At 50.2% G+C, this 16,193-nt stretch overlaps 1 protein-coding gene across 1 annotated transcript in view; it reads left to right on the forward strand.

The window, feature by feature from the left end:
* The window catches only part of LOC144675587 (uncharacterized), a 20,327-nt gene extending 5,368 nt beyond the window's left edge, over positions 1-14,959 (forward strand). The window contains exons 2-5 of the mRNA XM_078536247.1: positions 4,558-4,851; positions 9,346-9,633; positions 12,581-12,697; positions 14,849-14,959. Coding sequence (XP_078392373.1) covers positions 4,558-4,851; positions 9,346-9,633; positions 12,581-12,697; positions 14,849-14,928 — 779 coding nt within the window. The 3' untranslated portion in view covers positions 14,929-14,959. The remainder of the gene's footprint in view (positions 1-4,557; positions 4,852-9,345; positions 9,634-12,580; positions 12,698-14,848) is intronic.
* Positions 14,960-16,193: the final 1,234 nt, after the last annotated feature.

The following is a 16,193-nucleotide window of genomic DNA, read 5'->3' on the forward strand; positions in this document are numbered from 1 at the left end:
GTGTGACAGAGAGAGAGAGAGATACAGAGAGAGAGACTGAGCAAGAGAGAGTGAGAGACTGAGAGAGAGACAGAGAGAGAGAGAGAGACAGAGAGAGAGAGAGAGACAGAGAGAGAGAGACTGAGAGAGAGCGAGAGGGGGAGCAAGAGAGAGAGCCAGCGAGAGAGAGACAGACAAAGAGAGAGAGACAGAGAGAAAGAGAGAGAGAGACTAAGAGAGAGCAAGATGGGTAGAGAGAGAGAGATGGTGAGAGAGAGAGATAGAGTGTGACAGAGAGAGAGAGAGAGACAGAGAGAGAGACTGAGAGAGAGCGAGAGAGAGAGAGAGAGAGAGAGATACCGAGAGAAAGAGAGAGTGAGAGATAGCAAAAGAGAGAAAGATAGAGATAGGGACGGTGGGAGAGGATGAGAGAGAGGGAGAGAGGGACAGTGTGAGAGAGAGAGATAGAGAGAGACAGGCATGAGAGATACAGAGTGAGACAGAGGGAGAATGACAGAGACTTGGGGCCGGAGGGAGAGGGACGGAGAGCGACAGAGAGTTGGAGTGAGAGAGAGAGAGAGACAGGGATAGAGTGGTGAGAGAGAGAGAGAGAGAGAGAGGCCATTGTGTGAAAGAAGAAGTGATGAAATTCAATTCAGAGTGACCTGGAGGAGCAAAATGGTGAAGGCTCTGCTCGTTGGCTGGGAGGGAAGGGATGCGATCGTGCCTCCCGGTCATAGGGACAGACACAAGAAAGCCACATTTCAGAGGGTAACGGCAATAGATAGGGCAGGAGGAAAGGGCACGACAGCACCCCGACCAATCAGAATCGGCTGACTAACCAATCGCCAAGGGCGTTGAAGACCCGGCACAAGATTTGATAGGCTCTTGGGAATGGGTGCGTTTTTCCCCTCCTACGTGGGATGTTGGCATCGCTGGCAATGCCAGCATGTGGCGCCCGCCCTTAACTGGACAGAGGGCAGTTTAGATTTAACCACTATGCTGTGGCTTGAGAGGGACCAAGTGAGGGTGGCTGATTCCCTCCCCAAAATGGCATGAGTGAACCGGATGGGTTTGTACTACCATCAATGATCCTTTCGCCGTTACTGACGCTCGATTTCAATTCCCATTCTTAAAATTGATTCACTTGCGCTATTAACATGGAAACTAGGAGCAGGAGTAGGCCATTCGGCCCTTCGAGCCTGCTCCGCCATTCATTATGATCGTGGCTGGTCATCCAACTCAATAGCCTGCTCCCCGCTTTCTCCCCATATCCTTTGATCCCTTTCGCCCCAAGAGCTATATCTAACTCCTTCTTGAAAACATACAATGTTTTGGCCTCAATTACTTTCTGTGGTAACGAATTCCACAGTCTCACCACTCTCTGGGTGAAGACATTTCTCCTCATCTCAGTCCTAAATGGTCCATCCCGTATCCTCAGACTGTGGCCCCTGGTTCTGGACTCCCCCCACCATCGGGAACATCCTTCCTGGATCTACCCTGTCCAGTCCTGTTAGAATTTTATAGATTTCTATGAGATCCCCCCTCATTCTTCTGAACTCCAGCGAATATAATCCTAACCGACTCAATCGCTCCTCATATGTCAGTCCCGCCATCCCAGGAATCAGTCGGGTAAACCTTCGCTCCACTCCCTCTATAGCAAGAACATCCTTCCTCAGATAAGGAGACCAAAACTGCTCACAATATTCCATGTGTGGTCTCACCAAGGCCCTGTACAATTGCAGCAAGACATCCCTGTTTCTGTACTCGAATCCTCTGGCTATGAAGGCCAACATCCCATTTGCCTTCTTTACCGCCTGCTGCACCTGCATGCTTACCTTCAGCGACTGGTGTACGAGGACACCCAGGTCTCGATGCACATTTCCCTCTCTCAATTTACAGCCATTCAGATAATAATCTGCCTTCCTGTTTTTTCAACCAAAGTGGATAACCTCACATTGCTCCACATTATACTGCATCTGCCATGCATTTACCCACTCACTCAGCTTGTCCAAATCACACTGAAACATCTCTGCATCCTCCTCACAGCTCACCCTCCCACCCAGCTTTGTGTCATCTGCAAATTTGGAGATATTACATTTAGCTCCCTCACCTAAATCATTAATACATATTGTGAATAGCTGGGGTCCCAGCGCCGATCATTAACTGAATTCTGTGAGTGGGATTTCAACCCACTGCTGGAGGTGTCAGCTGTGGCTCAGTTCATAGCACCTTCGCCTCTGAATCAGAGGGTTGTGGGTTCATGTCCCACTCCTGGAAACCAAGAACTGTGATTGTACTTGAAAGAGTTGCAATCTGTGACTGTTGATAACTCGAAAGAGTTTCAACCCACTGCTACATCCATGACCTTCCTTCCATCAAAATGTCTGAAGCGGGGATGTTCCCTGATATTGCACAATGTTCAGCACCATTTGCAGGCTGGGTGTGGAGAGGATATCCCCTCTTGTGGGAGAATCAGGAACCAGGGGTCTCTGCTTCAATATAAGGGGTCCCCAGTCAAGTCGGCGATGAGGAGAATATTTTTTTTCTCTCAGGGGGTTGTGAGTCTCCGGAACTCTCTTCCTGCAAAGGATTGGGAAGCTGAGCCTTTGGATATTTTGCAGCTGGAGTTGGAGAGATTCTTGGTGAGCAAGGGTGGGGTGATAGGTTATCGGGGGGGGAGAGGGAGGTGGGATGCAGATTTCAGGTTACGATCAGATCAGCCACGGTCTTATTAAATGGCGGAACAGGCTTGAGGGGCCGAGTGGCCTCCTCCTGCTTCTTTTCCATATGTTGGTATTCCCACCTAGCCTAGTATGGCTGCATTATGGTCAGTCTCTTCGCCTGGGTAATTGATGTAGATTGCAAAATAGACAGCGCTGACCCGCCTTGCCCTTCACTACTTAAATATAATATTGGGCTGGACATTGAAGAACCATAGAACCATAGAGAACTACAGCACAGAAAAACAGGCCATTCGGCCCTTCTAGCCTGTGCCGAAATATTATTCCGCTAGTCCCATTGACCTGCGCCCAGTCCATAGCCCTCCAGACCTCTCCCATCCATGTCTCTATCCAATTTATCCTTAAAACTTAAGAGTGAGCCCGCATTTACCACATCAGATGGTAGCTCGTTCCACACTCCCACCACTCTCTGAGTGAAGAAGTTCCCCCTAATGTTCCCCCTAAACCTTTCCCCTTTCACCCTAAAGCCATGTCCTCTCGTGTTTATCTCTCCTAATCTAAGTGGAAAGAGCCTACTCGCGTTGACTCTGTCTATACCCCTCACCATTTTGTAAACTTCTATCAAATCTCCCCCTCATCCTTCTACGCTCCAAGGAATAAAGTCCGAACCTGTTTAATCTTTCCCTGTAACTCAACTCCTGAAGACCCGGCAACATCCTAGTAAATCTTCGCCGCACTCTCTCGATCTTACTGATATCCTTGAGGGAATTCCGCCGCTCTTGTTTGGGTAGCGGCATGGTGCTTTATTCTTAACCTCTAGCTGAGAGGCCTGAGCCAAGATCCAAAGAAAAAAGCTCCACCGGCAATGTTGCACTCCCTCAGTAATGGCCGCACCCACCCCTCCATCCCCACCCCGGGTGTCAGTCCCAGGCTGGTGATGCGGAGGACATTGGGTTCCCATTGGGGCCAGATTGGCAACGCTGAGCTTTGGTGAGGGGAAGTAGCTCAAGATCACGCCCTCTCCCTGCCCCTTTTCAGGGAGAGAGTTCCAGGAACTCACGACCCCTCCGAAAGAGAGAGAGAGAGAGAAACCTCCTCATCTGTTTTAAATGGGGGGCCCCTTAATTTTTAAGCAGCGACTCCTCGTTCTAGACTCTCCCAGAAGAGGAAACGTCCTCTCCACACCCACCCGGTCAAGACCCCTTCAGGATCTTTAAATGTTTCAATGAAGCCACCTCTTACTGTCCTCCCGGTTACTGTGTCAGCTGTGGCTCAGTTCATAGCACCCTCGCCTTTGAATCAGAAAGGTTGCGGGTCCATGTCCCGCTCCCGGAAACCAAGAACTGTGATTGTACTCGAAAGAGTTACATGCGATCTGTCGGTAACTCGAAAGAGTTACTGTTCATTTCCATTTGATGGCATCACTAACTTCCTTAACCACTGATGGTGCAAGGTTCTTGCAACACTGTTCTTCCTTGGTGAAATATATCCCCGCCCTGCCTCAACCTTTCTGTTTAACTCTCTAAAACTCCACATCTCGCTATTTAGTTTAAAGCCCTCTCGCCTGCCCTAGTTATGGGACTCGTCAGATCACTGGGCCCAGCACGGTTGATGTGAAAGCCAGTTAGTGATGCTATCGAACTAGAATGAACAGTAACTGGGAGATCAGTAAGAGGGTGACTTAACTGAAACATGTCGGATCCTGAGGGGTCCTGACAGGGTGGGTGTGGAGAGGGTGCTTCCTCTTGTGGGAGAATCTCTTCTCGAGTAGGAACTCCAAGCGGATACAAGCTGAGCCTGTCCAGCCTGGTCCTGGTATCCGTCCGGTGAACCTTCCCGGAACTGCTAGCCTTTTCTCTAACTGCTTCCGTCTGCCATGTTATTCCCCCACCAGGGGTCAGACCCACCATCCTGCTGGAGCCCAACTACAGTGTATTCCTCAAAGGAGAGTCGGTTAACGTTACCTGCACCATCTGGGAACGCAACACCAGCCGGGGGATTGATTTTTACCTGGACGGCTCCTTCCTGACCCATCGTGACATCGGGCCCGGGAGAAACTCCGCCAGTGTGCGAGTGGCCAACTTGACCTCCAAGGGCGCTGGGAGGTACAGCTGCAAATACGGGAACCAGCTGGCCGGGGAGTACGCGAACTCTTCCCTCGATGCCTCGGTGCACATCGCCGTGACAGGTGAGCAGGGGAGACGTTTTACAAGCACTGCTCGGGTACCGACGCGCGCTCACCTGAAGGGGACATGTGGCGTGGGTGGGGGGATAGATACGGAAGGGGAAGATGGACGGGGTGGACTATGGGGGTGACTGAATGTGACTCAGGCTGAGGCAAATCGAGGGAGAATGGCGAAGAGAGAGTGAGAGAAACCAAAAAAGAGGGAGGGAGGGAGAGAGACAGAGGGAGACAGACAGAGACAGGGAGGGAGAGCGAGAGAGGCAGAAAGGGAGATACAGAGAGAAGGGGAGGGACAGAAGGAATGAGAGAGAAGGGGCGACAGAGGGAGAGAACGAGACAGAGAGGGGGAGAGGCAGAGAAAGAGAGAGAGAGAAAGATCGAGAGATAGACAGGTAGACAGACAGAAGGAGAGAGAGACTGAGAGAGAGAGAGAGAGAGAGAGATACAGACATAGAGACAGAGAGAGAGAGCGATATAGAGAGAGAGACAGAGGGGGAGAGAGAGAGGCAGAGACAGAGAGAGACAGGTAGAGAGAGACAGAGGGGGAGAGACAGAGGCAGAGACAGAGTGGGACAGGGTGAGGGAGACAGGGTGAGGGAGACAGAGAGAGAGAGAGACAGAGAAAGAGAGAGAAAGATCGAGAGATAGACAGGCAGAACGACAGAAGGAGAAAGAGACCGAGAGAGAGAGAGAGAGAGAGAGAGAGAGGGAGAGAGAGATAGGCAGAGAGTGGGAGGCAGAGAGAGAGAGAGAGTGACAGAGTGACAGACAGACAGACAGAGAGGGAGAGAGAACGACAGATAGAGAGAGACAGAGGGGGAGAGAGAGAGACAGGGAGGGAGAGAGAGAGAGGCAGAAAGGGAGATACAGAGAGAAGGGGAGGGACAGAAGGAATGAGAGAGAAGGGGCGACAGAGGGAGAGAACGAGACAGAGAGGGGAAGAGGCAGAGAAAGAGAGAGAGAGAAAGATCGAGAGATAGACAGGTAGACAGACAGAAGGAGAGAGAGACTGAGAGAGAGAGAGAGAGAGAGAGTGACAGAGTGACAGACAGACAGACAGAGAGAGGGAGAGAGAACGACAGATAGAGAGAGACAGAGGGAGAGAGAGAGACAGAGGGGGAGAGAGAGGCAGAGACAGAGAGAGACAGATAGAGAGAGACAGAGGGGGAGAGAGAGAGACAGAGACAGAGAGAGAGACAGAGAGCGACAGAAGGGGAGAGAGAGAGGCAGAGACAGACAGGGTGGGACAAGGTGAGAGAGAGAGAGAGACAGCTGTAGATAGATAGAGAAAGAGGAAGTGTGTGCGTGTGTGAGAGAGAGAGAGTGAGAGTGAGTGTGAGAGAGACAGGTAAAGAGGGAGAGAGAGAGAGTGCGAGACAGAAACAGAGAAAGCAAAAAGAGAGAGACTGAGAGGTAGACCGTGAGAGACAAAGAGAGAGAGAGAGAGAGGGGGACAGAAACAGAGAGAGAGAGAGCAAAAAGGAAGAAAGAGAAAAGGAAAGGAAGAAAGGAAGATGGAGAAAAAGGAAGGGAAAAAGTAATAAAGAAAGAAGGAACGAAGGAAACAAATAATAAAGGAAGTAAGAATGAAATAAAGAACGGAAAAGAACGCAGGGAGGAAAGCTGGGAAAGAGGAAAATAAAAACAAAGGAGAGGTGGTGGGTTATCTTAAAAAAAGAAACATTCTGAATCTCAGAGCCTCACAAGCTGATGTTACGTCCCACTCAGTAAGTTTCCTGTCCGCAATGCAGGCGGGAGGCAGCACCTTAGCGCACAGCAAGATCCCACAAAGCGTAAGGTGGTCAGCAAACCCGGGCCGCCTGCTTTGCTGCCGCCGGGCAGCGGGTCCCACGGCTGCGCAGGTCAGCACCTTGCGGAGGCCCCTAACAGTGTCGGCTAACCGTCATACTGCATTGCTCCGAGGGCTTGCCCAGTTTTCACCAATCGGTGTTGGCCCTGGGCACGGGAAGGGTAACAGAAGGAGGGAGCCAAAGGAAAGAGCGGGAGAGCAGAGAAATAGAGAGAGAGAGAGAGCTCGAATTCGTACCGCACGTGTTGGGAACTCCCCGGGGAAGTTGAGAGGCAAGTGCGTAATTTGGAGGAGATGGGAATATCCACCTAAACAGCCTCGATTGGCTCGAGCGCGGATGGGATCAATCCTGTTTCGCGTCGTGGGAGTTTGCAAATTGCTCCATGCGCAGTTTCTGCGCTGGATAGTGGGAAGTAGGGAGGTCATGTTGGGAGTTGTATAGAGCCTCGGTGAAGCCACAGCTGGAGCACTGGGTGCAGTTCTGGTCGCCACATTATAGGAAGGATGTGAGGGCACTGGAGGGGGTGCAGAGGAGATTCACCAGGATGTTGCCTGGGATGAAACGTTTAAGTGATGAAGAGAGGTTGGATAGACTTGGGTTGTTTTCGTTGGAGCAGAGAAGACTGAGGGACGACCTGATCGAGGTGTACAAGATTATGAGGGTCATGGACAAGGTGGATAGGGAGCAGCTGTTCCCCTTTAGTTGAAGGGTCAGTCACAAGGGGGCATAAGTTCAAGGTGAGGGGGGCAGGAGGTTTAGGGGGGGGATGTGAGGAAAAGCTTTTTGACCCAGAGGGTGGTGAGGGTCTGGAATGCGCTGCCTGGGAGGGTGGTGGAGGCGGGTTAGCCTCACATCCTTTAAAAAGTACCTGGATGAGCACTTGGCATCGTCATAACATTCAAGGCTATGGGGCCAAGTGCGGGTCAATGGGATTAGGTAGGTAGGTCAGGTGTTTCTCACGTGTCGGTGCAGACTCGATGGGCCGAAGGGCCTCTTCTGCACTCTGTGTGATTCTGTGGAGTGCAGCAGGTTTGGGAAGATATAAGCCTTTCTTAAACATACAGATACACTCCCTATCATCCACACACACACACACGCACACGATCTCTCACACACACTGTCACATTTACACGTACTCTCATACACTCATACTCTCAGACACTCTCTCACATATACACTCAGACACACACGTACACACACACACTCTCTCTCACACACAGACACAAACTCTCTCTCTCACACACACATACACACACATACTCTCTCTCTCACACAGACACAAACTCTCTCTCTCACACACACGTACACACACACACACACTCTCTCTCTCACACAGACACAAACTCTCTCACATACACGTACACACATACACACACACTCTCTCTCACACACAGACACAAACTCTCTCTCTCACACACTTTCATTCACTTCCTCTCATCCGCACTCACACGTTGACACACAGACGCTCAAACACGTACACACTCGCATACACACACACACAGTCTCATACACACACGCACACACTCACACACACGCACACACACTCACTCTCTCATACACACAAACACACATTGGCAGACACAGACAATCAAACACACACGTCCTCGCACACACACACTTTCATGCACACTTACCCATTGACACACACCAACATTCAAACACACACACACACTCTCACACAGTCCCTCTCTCTCACACACGCACTCTCATAAACATGCACACGCACACACTCACAGGCCCCCACACACAGACACTAATACGCACAACTCACACACACACGCAAACGCATTCTGTCTCATGCAAATACACACACTCACGCATTCATACACAAACTCAAATGCTGCAGTCCATGCGGTGTAGGTACACCCACAGTGCTGTTAGGGAGGGAGTTCCAGGATTTTGTCCGTGTGGTGTAGGTACACCCACAGTGCTGTTAGGGAGGGAGTTCCAGGATTTTGTCCCTGTGGTGTAGGTACACCCACAGTGCTGTTAGGGAGGGAGTTCCAGGATTTTGTCCCTGTGGTGTAGGTACACCCACAGTGCTGTTAGGGAGGGAGTTCCAGGATTTTGTCCCTGTGGTGTAGGTACACCCACAGTGCTGTTAGGGAGGGAGTTCCAGGATTTTGTCCCTGTGTTGTAGGTACACCCATGGCGCTGTTAGGAAGGGAGTTCTATGATTTTGACCCAGCGACAGTGAAGGAACGGCCGATATATTTCCAAGTCAGGATGTTGAGTGACTTGGAGGGGAACTTCCAGGTGGTGGTGTTCCCATGTGTCTGCTGCCCTTGTCCTTCTAGATGGTAGTGGTCGTGGGTTTGGAAGGTGCTGACGAAGGAGCCTTGGTGAGTTATTGCAGTGCATCTTGTAGATGGTACACACACTGCTGCTACTGTGCGTCGGTGGTGGAGGGAGTGAATGTTTGTGGATGGGGTGCCGATCAAGCGGGGCTGCTTTGTCCCGGACGGTGTCGAGCTTCTCGAGTGTGGTGGGAGCTGCACTCATCCAGGCAAAGTGGGGAGTATCCCATCACACTCCTGACTCGTGCCTTGTAGATGGTGGACAGGCTTTGGGGGAGTCAGGAGGGTGAGTGACTCTCCGCAGGATTCCCAGCCTCTGACCTGCTCGAGTAGCCGCTGCCTTTATCTGCCGCACGGTTATTGATTCTTCTGCATGTTCATCCAAACAGATCCCCTGCAGACTCCCAATATAGCCTTATTCACCGTCAGAGGGATGAATCTCATCAACTGCACGGTCCAGAACAACACAGGGAACGGCACAATGTACTTATTGGAGTTGGATGCCAGCGGGTCTAGGCAAGTTCAACACGCGGAAGTGTTGAATTTCACCTCGACGTTTCCGTTGAATAACAGCGATGGCAACATTGCTGGCCGCTACGTCTGTTTATACGAGGTGCAAGTCAAGGGTAGATCGTTCAACTCCACCTACACTGAGTCTGTCCTAGTCGCTGTTCCAGGTGAGTGAGATTCAACTTTCCATCAACGCTCTTGGTAAACTAAGGCACCAGGCATTCTTCATGTTCTTGTGCTCAGCAGTAGTTGACCAAATGTCAAGCCAGATAACATTGACTTTTCCTCATTCACTGAGGGGGTGTGGGCGTCGCTGGCTGGGCCCAGCTTTTATTGCCCGCCCCTAATCGCCCCTTGAGGTGGTGGATGAGCCGCCTTCTTGACCTGCAGCTGTCCCTGTGGTGTAGGTACACCCACAGTGCTGTTAGGGAGGGAGTTCCAGGATTTTGACCGTGTGGTGTAGGTACACCCACAGTGCTGTTAGGGAGGGAGTTCCAGGATTTTGACCGTGTGGTGTAGGTACACCCACAGTGCTGTTAGGGAGGGAGTTCCGGGATTTTGTCCGTGTGGTGTAGGTACACCCACAGCGCTGTTAGGGAGGGAGTTCCAGGATTTTGTCCCTGTGGTGTAGGTACACCCACAGCGCTGTTAGGGAGGGAGTTCCAGGATTTTGTCCCTGTGGTGTAGGTACACCCACAGTGCTGTTAGGGAGGGAGTTCCAGGATTTTGACCCAGCAACAGTGAAGGAACGGCCGATATATTTCCAAGTCAGGATGGTGAGTGACTTGGAGGGGAACTTCCAGGTGGTGGTGTTCCCATCGATCTACTGCCCTTGTCCTTCTAGTTGGTAGTGGTCGTGGGTTTGGAAGGTGCTGTCTAAGGAGCCTTGGTGAGTTCCTGCAGTGCATCTTGTAGATGGTACACACACTGCTGCTACTGTGCGTCGGTGGTGGGGTGAGTGAATGTTTGTGGATGGGGTGCCGATCAAGCGGGGCTGCTTTGTCCTGGACAGTTTTGAGCTTCTTGAGTGTTGTGGGAGCTGCACTCATCCAGGCAAGTGGGGAATGTCCCGTGGTGGAATTTGAGAATGTTTGTGGACGAGTTTACTGAGACAGGGAGAGTCAATTCTCTGGAGGGTTTGGAAACAAGGTTGAGAAGCGATGGACAAAATCAAATTTTTTTAAAAAGCAGACACATGAAAATATACAATTTTCTGAGCAAAATTGAAATTTCAGAACAGTAAATTGTCAAGATGTTTAAAAAGTGAACAGAGTGGGTGAGAGTGTGTGTGGTGGGGTGAGTGTGAATGAGAACACTTGAGACTGGGAGTGCGGCAGACATAAACAGTGTCCCTTCCCTCTCACTCTCCCTACACACAGGCACTGACACACGCACAACACACACACACACACACACACACACACACACAACACACACTCACCCCTCACACACACACACACGCACACATAACCATCTCAGGCACACACTCTCCCTTTCACACATATAAACCCACCACTCTCACACACACACACTCACCCATCACTCACACACACGCTCACCCATCACTCACACACACGCTCACCCATCACTCACACACACGCTCACCCATCACTCATACACACGCTCACCCATCACTCACACACACGCTCACCCATCACTCACGCACACACTCACCCCCATCACACCCTACACAAACACACACATACACACACTCCTAGACACACACACACAGACAAACACACACACATACTCATCCCTCACACACACACAGTCACCCCCTGTCCCACCCTATGTAAACACACACATACACACGCTTCTCACACACACACACACACACTCTCCTCAGTATCTCTCTCTCTCCCCCTCACACACACACTCACACGCCTCTCTCTCTCTCTCTCTCACACACATACACATCCCTCACACACACTCACTCAAACTACCCTTACACACACACTCTCTCACACACACATTCACCCCTCACTCACTCACACACACGCCTCTCTCTCTCTCTCTCTCACACACATACACATCCCTCACACACACTCACTCAAACTACCCTTACACACACACTCTCTCACACACACATTCATCCCTCACTCCACACAGACACACCCCTCACTCACACACTCACTCAAACAACCCTTACACACACCCTCTCACACACACACACACCCCTCACTCACACACTCACTCAAACAACCCTTACACACACCCTCTCACACACACACACACCCCTCACTCACACACACACACATGCGCACGCACACACACACACATACGCACGCACACACACACATATGCACATACATAAACACACACCCCTCACATACATGCACGTGCACACACACACACTCACCAGAGTCACACACTCACTCACCCCTCACTGACACACTTACACACACACCCCTCTCATTCACAAACACACACACACACACTCAACCCTCACAAACAGACACACACACACACACTCAACCCTCACACACTCATGACTCACATGCATGCACGTGCACACACACACACACATCCCTCACACTCATACACACAATCACCCCTCCCTCTCTCTCTCTCACACACACACACACTTCCCTCATATATACGCACACACACACACACACACACTCACTCCCCCCCCACACACGCACTCACCCCGACACACACTGCCCTCTCGATTGGGCACTCTAGAGTCTAGTTGTTTCGTACGGTAGCCGGCCAAGAACCTATAATGGGGGAGATGGTTAGCAAGTGCAATGGCCAATTTTGCTTGGATGTGCACTGCTTAAGGTGCTGACAAGGTGAGCACTAAGTGTATCACACACTCCGAGTACCCCCGTGCTGTCGTTGAAGGGAACTGAGGTCGACCAATGAGATGATCAAGAGGAATGTGCAGATGGAGAATGACCATCACACCATCTCAGCACATTAACTGATAAAGCTTCTAACGTCTTCCACCTCCTATACACAACTGATCGCAGCAATGGCGGCCGAGGGACCTTATGCAAGAGACAGATGCATGGATGCAATTGTGTTCAATGTGTTTGGCGTCAAATCAATGAAACTGATACAGTCAAAAATGACCCACGTTGTTTTCTTTCTCTCTCAATGTCATTGTAGCCTCCCCGAATGTGAAGAAAATCGTTGGCTGGTTCTTAGCTACGCTGATACTCCTCATGATTCTGGTCCTTTCCGTGTATTACTTCAGAAAGCCGAAGACTTGCAAGACCAAACGTGGTAAGATGGATACTTTCTGTCCATGTCTTTATTATTTCCCCTACTTTGCATCGCATATGTTGCGACGAGAGGACCAAGTTCACTCTTAGGGTGTGACCCCCACTGTAGGTCAGTGGCTGGTCATCCTGCAAGGAGCTCAACGCCATTCGGAGCAAAGAATCCCGCTTGACTGGCTCCCCATCCACAAACATTCACTCCCTCCACCACCGACGGACAGTGGCAGCCGTGTGTGTACCATCGACAAGATACACTGCCTTGTCCCTTCCAGTGGAATTATACTTCTCGCATTGAAACAAATGCATTTCAGACCCCCCCCCGCCCCCAGTCCCACACAGTGACAACGCAGGTGGGTAAGGTAGTCAGGAAGGCATATGGCATGCTTGCCTTCATCGGCAGGGGTATTGAGTATAAAAGCTGGGAAGTCATGCTGCAGCTGTGTAGAACCTTGGTTAGGCCACACTTGGAATATTGCGCGCAATTCTGGTCACATTACCAGAAGGATATGGAGGCGTTGGAGAGGGTGCAGAGGAGGTTCAGCGGGATGCTGCCTGGTCTGGAGGTTATTAACCATGAGGAGAGGTTGGAGAAACTCGGATTGTTCTCACTAGAGCGACGGAGATTGAGGGGCGACTTGATAGAAGTTTACAAAATGATGAGTGGCATGGACAGAGTAGATAGTCAGAAGCTTTTTTCCCAGGGTGGAAGAGTCAATTACTAGGGGAACATAGATTTAAGGGGAGAGGAGAAAACTATAGAGGGGATGTGAGGGACAAGTTTTTTACGCAGAGGGTAATGAGTATCTGGAATTCGCTGCCAGAGGAGGTGGTGGAAGCAGGTACGATAGTGGTGTTTAAGAGGCAGCTGGACAAATACATGAATAGGATGGGAATAGAGGGATACGGACCCCGGAAGTGCAAAATGTTTTAGTTGACGGGCAATATGATTGGCGCAGGCTTGGAGGGCCGAAGGGCCTGTTCCTGTGCTGTACTTTTCTTTGTTCTTTGTTCACTGCAGTGACTCACCAAGGCCCCTTCGACAGCACCTCCTAGGGGAGCTGGTGTACTGTGGTGGTGGCACTAGCAACGCAGAGACCCAGGGCAATGCTCTGGGGAATCGGATCAAATCCCGTCACAGACGCTGGTTGAATTTTAGTTCGGTTAACAAATCAGGAAGATAAAGCTTGGCATGAAACTGTCGTCGATTGCCGGGAAATCCCACCTGGTTCATCGATGTCCTTTAGGGAAGGAAGTCTGGCGTCTTTGCCTACATGTGACTCCAGACACACAGGGATGTGGTTGACTCTTAACTGCCCTCTGAAGCGCCCTAGCAAGGTTGGGCAATTAGAGACTGGCAACACTTTCTGGCCGTGCCAACGATGTCTACATCCCACGAAAGTTCCAAAAAAAAAATACACCCGTCAACTCTACCGCCTAGAAGGGCATGGGCAGCAGACACATGGGGAACACCACCACCTGGAAGTTCCCCTCCGCGTCACTCACCATCCTGACTTGAAAATATACCGGCCGTTCCTTCACTGTCGGCTGGGTCAAAACCCTGGATGGTCAGCGATGGTTACATCCACCTAAAATGAGTTTTTGAAAAATGTTTTTATTTCATGTTATGTTTTAATCAAACTGGCTATAATTCTTTGTACGTTGTGTTTGAAGACTAGGCCTTTATTCACTGGAGCTTAGAAGAATGAGAGGAGATCTCATTGAAACATATAACATTCTGACAGGGCTAGACAGACTGGATGCAGGGATGATATTTCCTCTTGAGTGGGTTGGGAGGGGGTGTGTATTCTAGAAGGAGGGGTTACAAACTCAGGATATTGGGGTAGACCATTTAGGACTGAGATGAGGAGAAACGTCTTCACTCAGAGGGTAGTGAACCTGTGCCATTCTCCACCACAGGAGGCTGTGGAGGCCAAGACGCTGAATATATTTAAGAAGGAAATAGATAGATTTCTGGACTCCGAAGGTGTCAAGGGGTATGGGTGAACGATGGCGTTGAAATAGGGGATGAGCCATGATCTTATTGAAGGGCGGAGCAGACTCAAAGGGCCGAATGACCCACTCCTGCTTCCATTTCCTATGTTTCTAAACAATTCTGTCTACAACTCTATTAACACGATCTTTCTCCCGCCCACAGAATACAGGATTTACGTGCGAGAAAGACTTCTCGACGACGTGACACATATCGAAGCTATCGATGATGATACTCCTTTTTAAATGGACGCTATTTTTACGTACTGTATTTGGATGACCCGTGAAGATATTGGGGGCTGGTGGGAGGTGGGGGGGTGGGGGGAAGGGTTGGGGGTAGAATTTGTTCTGTGCGGCAGAGCAGTATCCCTCTGGCCTTCAGTTATACTCGCTGCCCAGATGTAGATTTAGAGGTCGGCAATTGGAATGGCCATTGGCCGCTTGTGTAACAAGCGCCCGCTGCAACTTGGGATCCTCTCGCGATCAGGCCCAAGGTTAATGTTTTTACCCCCAGTCTGTTGGACGCGAAGACTGAAAAAGCCAAACTTTGATCCCGGTCAACGCAAGAAAAATGTCTGACAAAAGAACATGGTATTGCAAAATTAGTATAACCAACCGAAATTAGCCTAGCTGCTTCTATGACTAGCGGGACTGGCGCTGGTTAAAGACATCTGGCGGCAGAATTTTATTTGGGCGCAGCTGACGAATCACATCTGCGGCCCATCCGAAGTTCCAAACTGCTGGCTTCATTGGGAATAAACACGTCGATTGCACCCACTCTGTGTCTCCGCCCAAGTGTCATTTTGCAACCAACGGCCTGATTCCAAATTTGTCCCGTGCAAAACGTGACAGCTCAACACAGATTTGTAGTGCACATCTGTAGAAATATTACTCCGTGCAACGCGGGTTTCAATGTCCAAATGTTTGCTCTAACGTCTAAATAGTTATCGGTGAGGCTCTTCTACTCTCCGAGGTGAAAATAACTAATAAGACCATAAGACACAGGAGCAGAAATTAGGCCATTCGGCCCATCGAGTCTGCTCCGCCATTCAATCATGGCTGATAAGTTTTTCAACCCCATTCTCCCGCCTTCTCCCCCTAACCTTTGACCCCCTTACCAATCAAGAACCTATCTATCTCGGTCTTAAATACACTCAATGACCTGGCCTCCACAGCTTTCTGTGGCAATGAATTCCATAGATTCACCACTCTCTGGCTAAAGAAGTTTCTCCTCATCTCTGTTCTAAAAGGTCTTCCCTTTACTCTGAGGCTGTGCCCTCGGGTCCTAGTCTCTCCTACTCATGGAAACATCTTCCCCGCGTCCCACTCTATCCAGGCCTTTCAGTATTCTGTAAGTTTCAATCAGATCCCCCCTCATCCTTCTAAACTCCATCCAGTATAGACCCAGAGTCCTCAAACGTTTCTCAAGTGTGAGGGATATTCATAAATTCATATTTAGGTGAAATTACCCTTCAACCAATAACATTGCAAATAATTATCTGGTCACACAG

This window comes from Cetorhinus maximus, unplaced genomic scaffold (genome assembly GCF_964194155.1).
Source record: "Cetorhinus maximus unplaced genomic scaffold, sCetMax3.hap1.1 HAP1_SCAFFOLD_1030, whole genome shotgun sequence".
NCBI classification, from domain to species: Eukaryota; Metazoa; Chordata; class Chondrichthyes; order Lamniformes; family Cetorhinidae; genus Cetorhinus; species Cetorhinus maximus.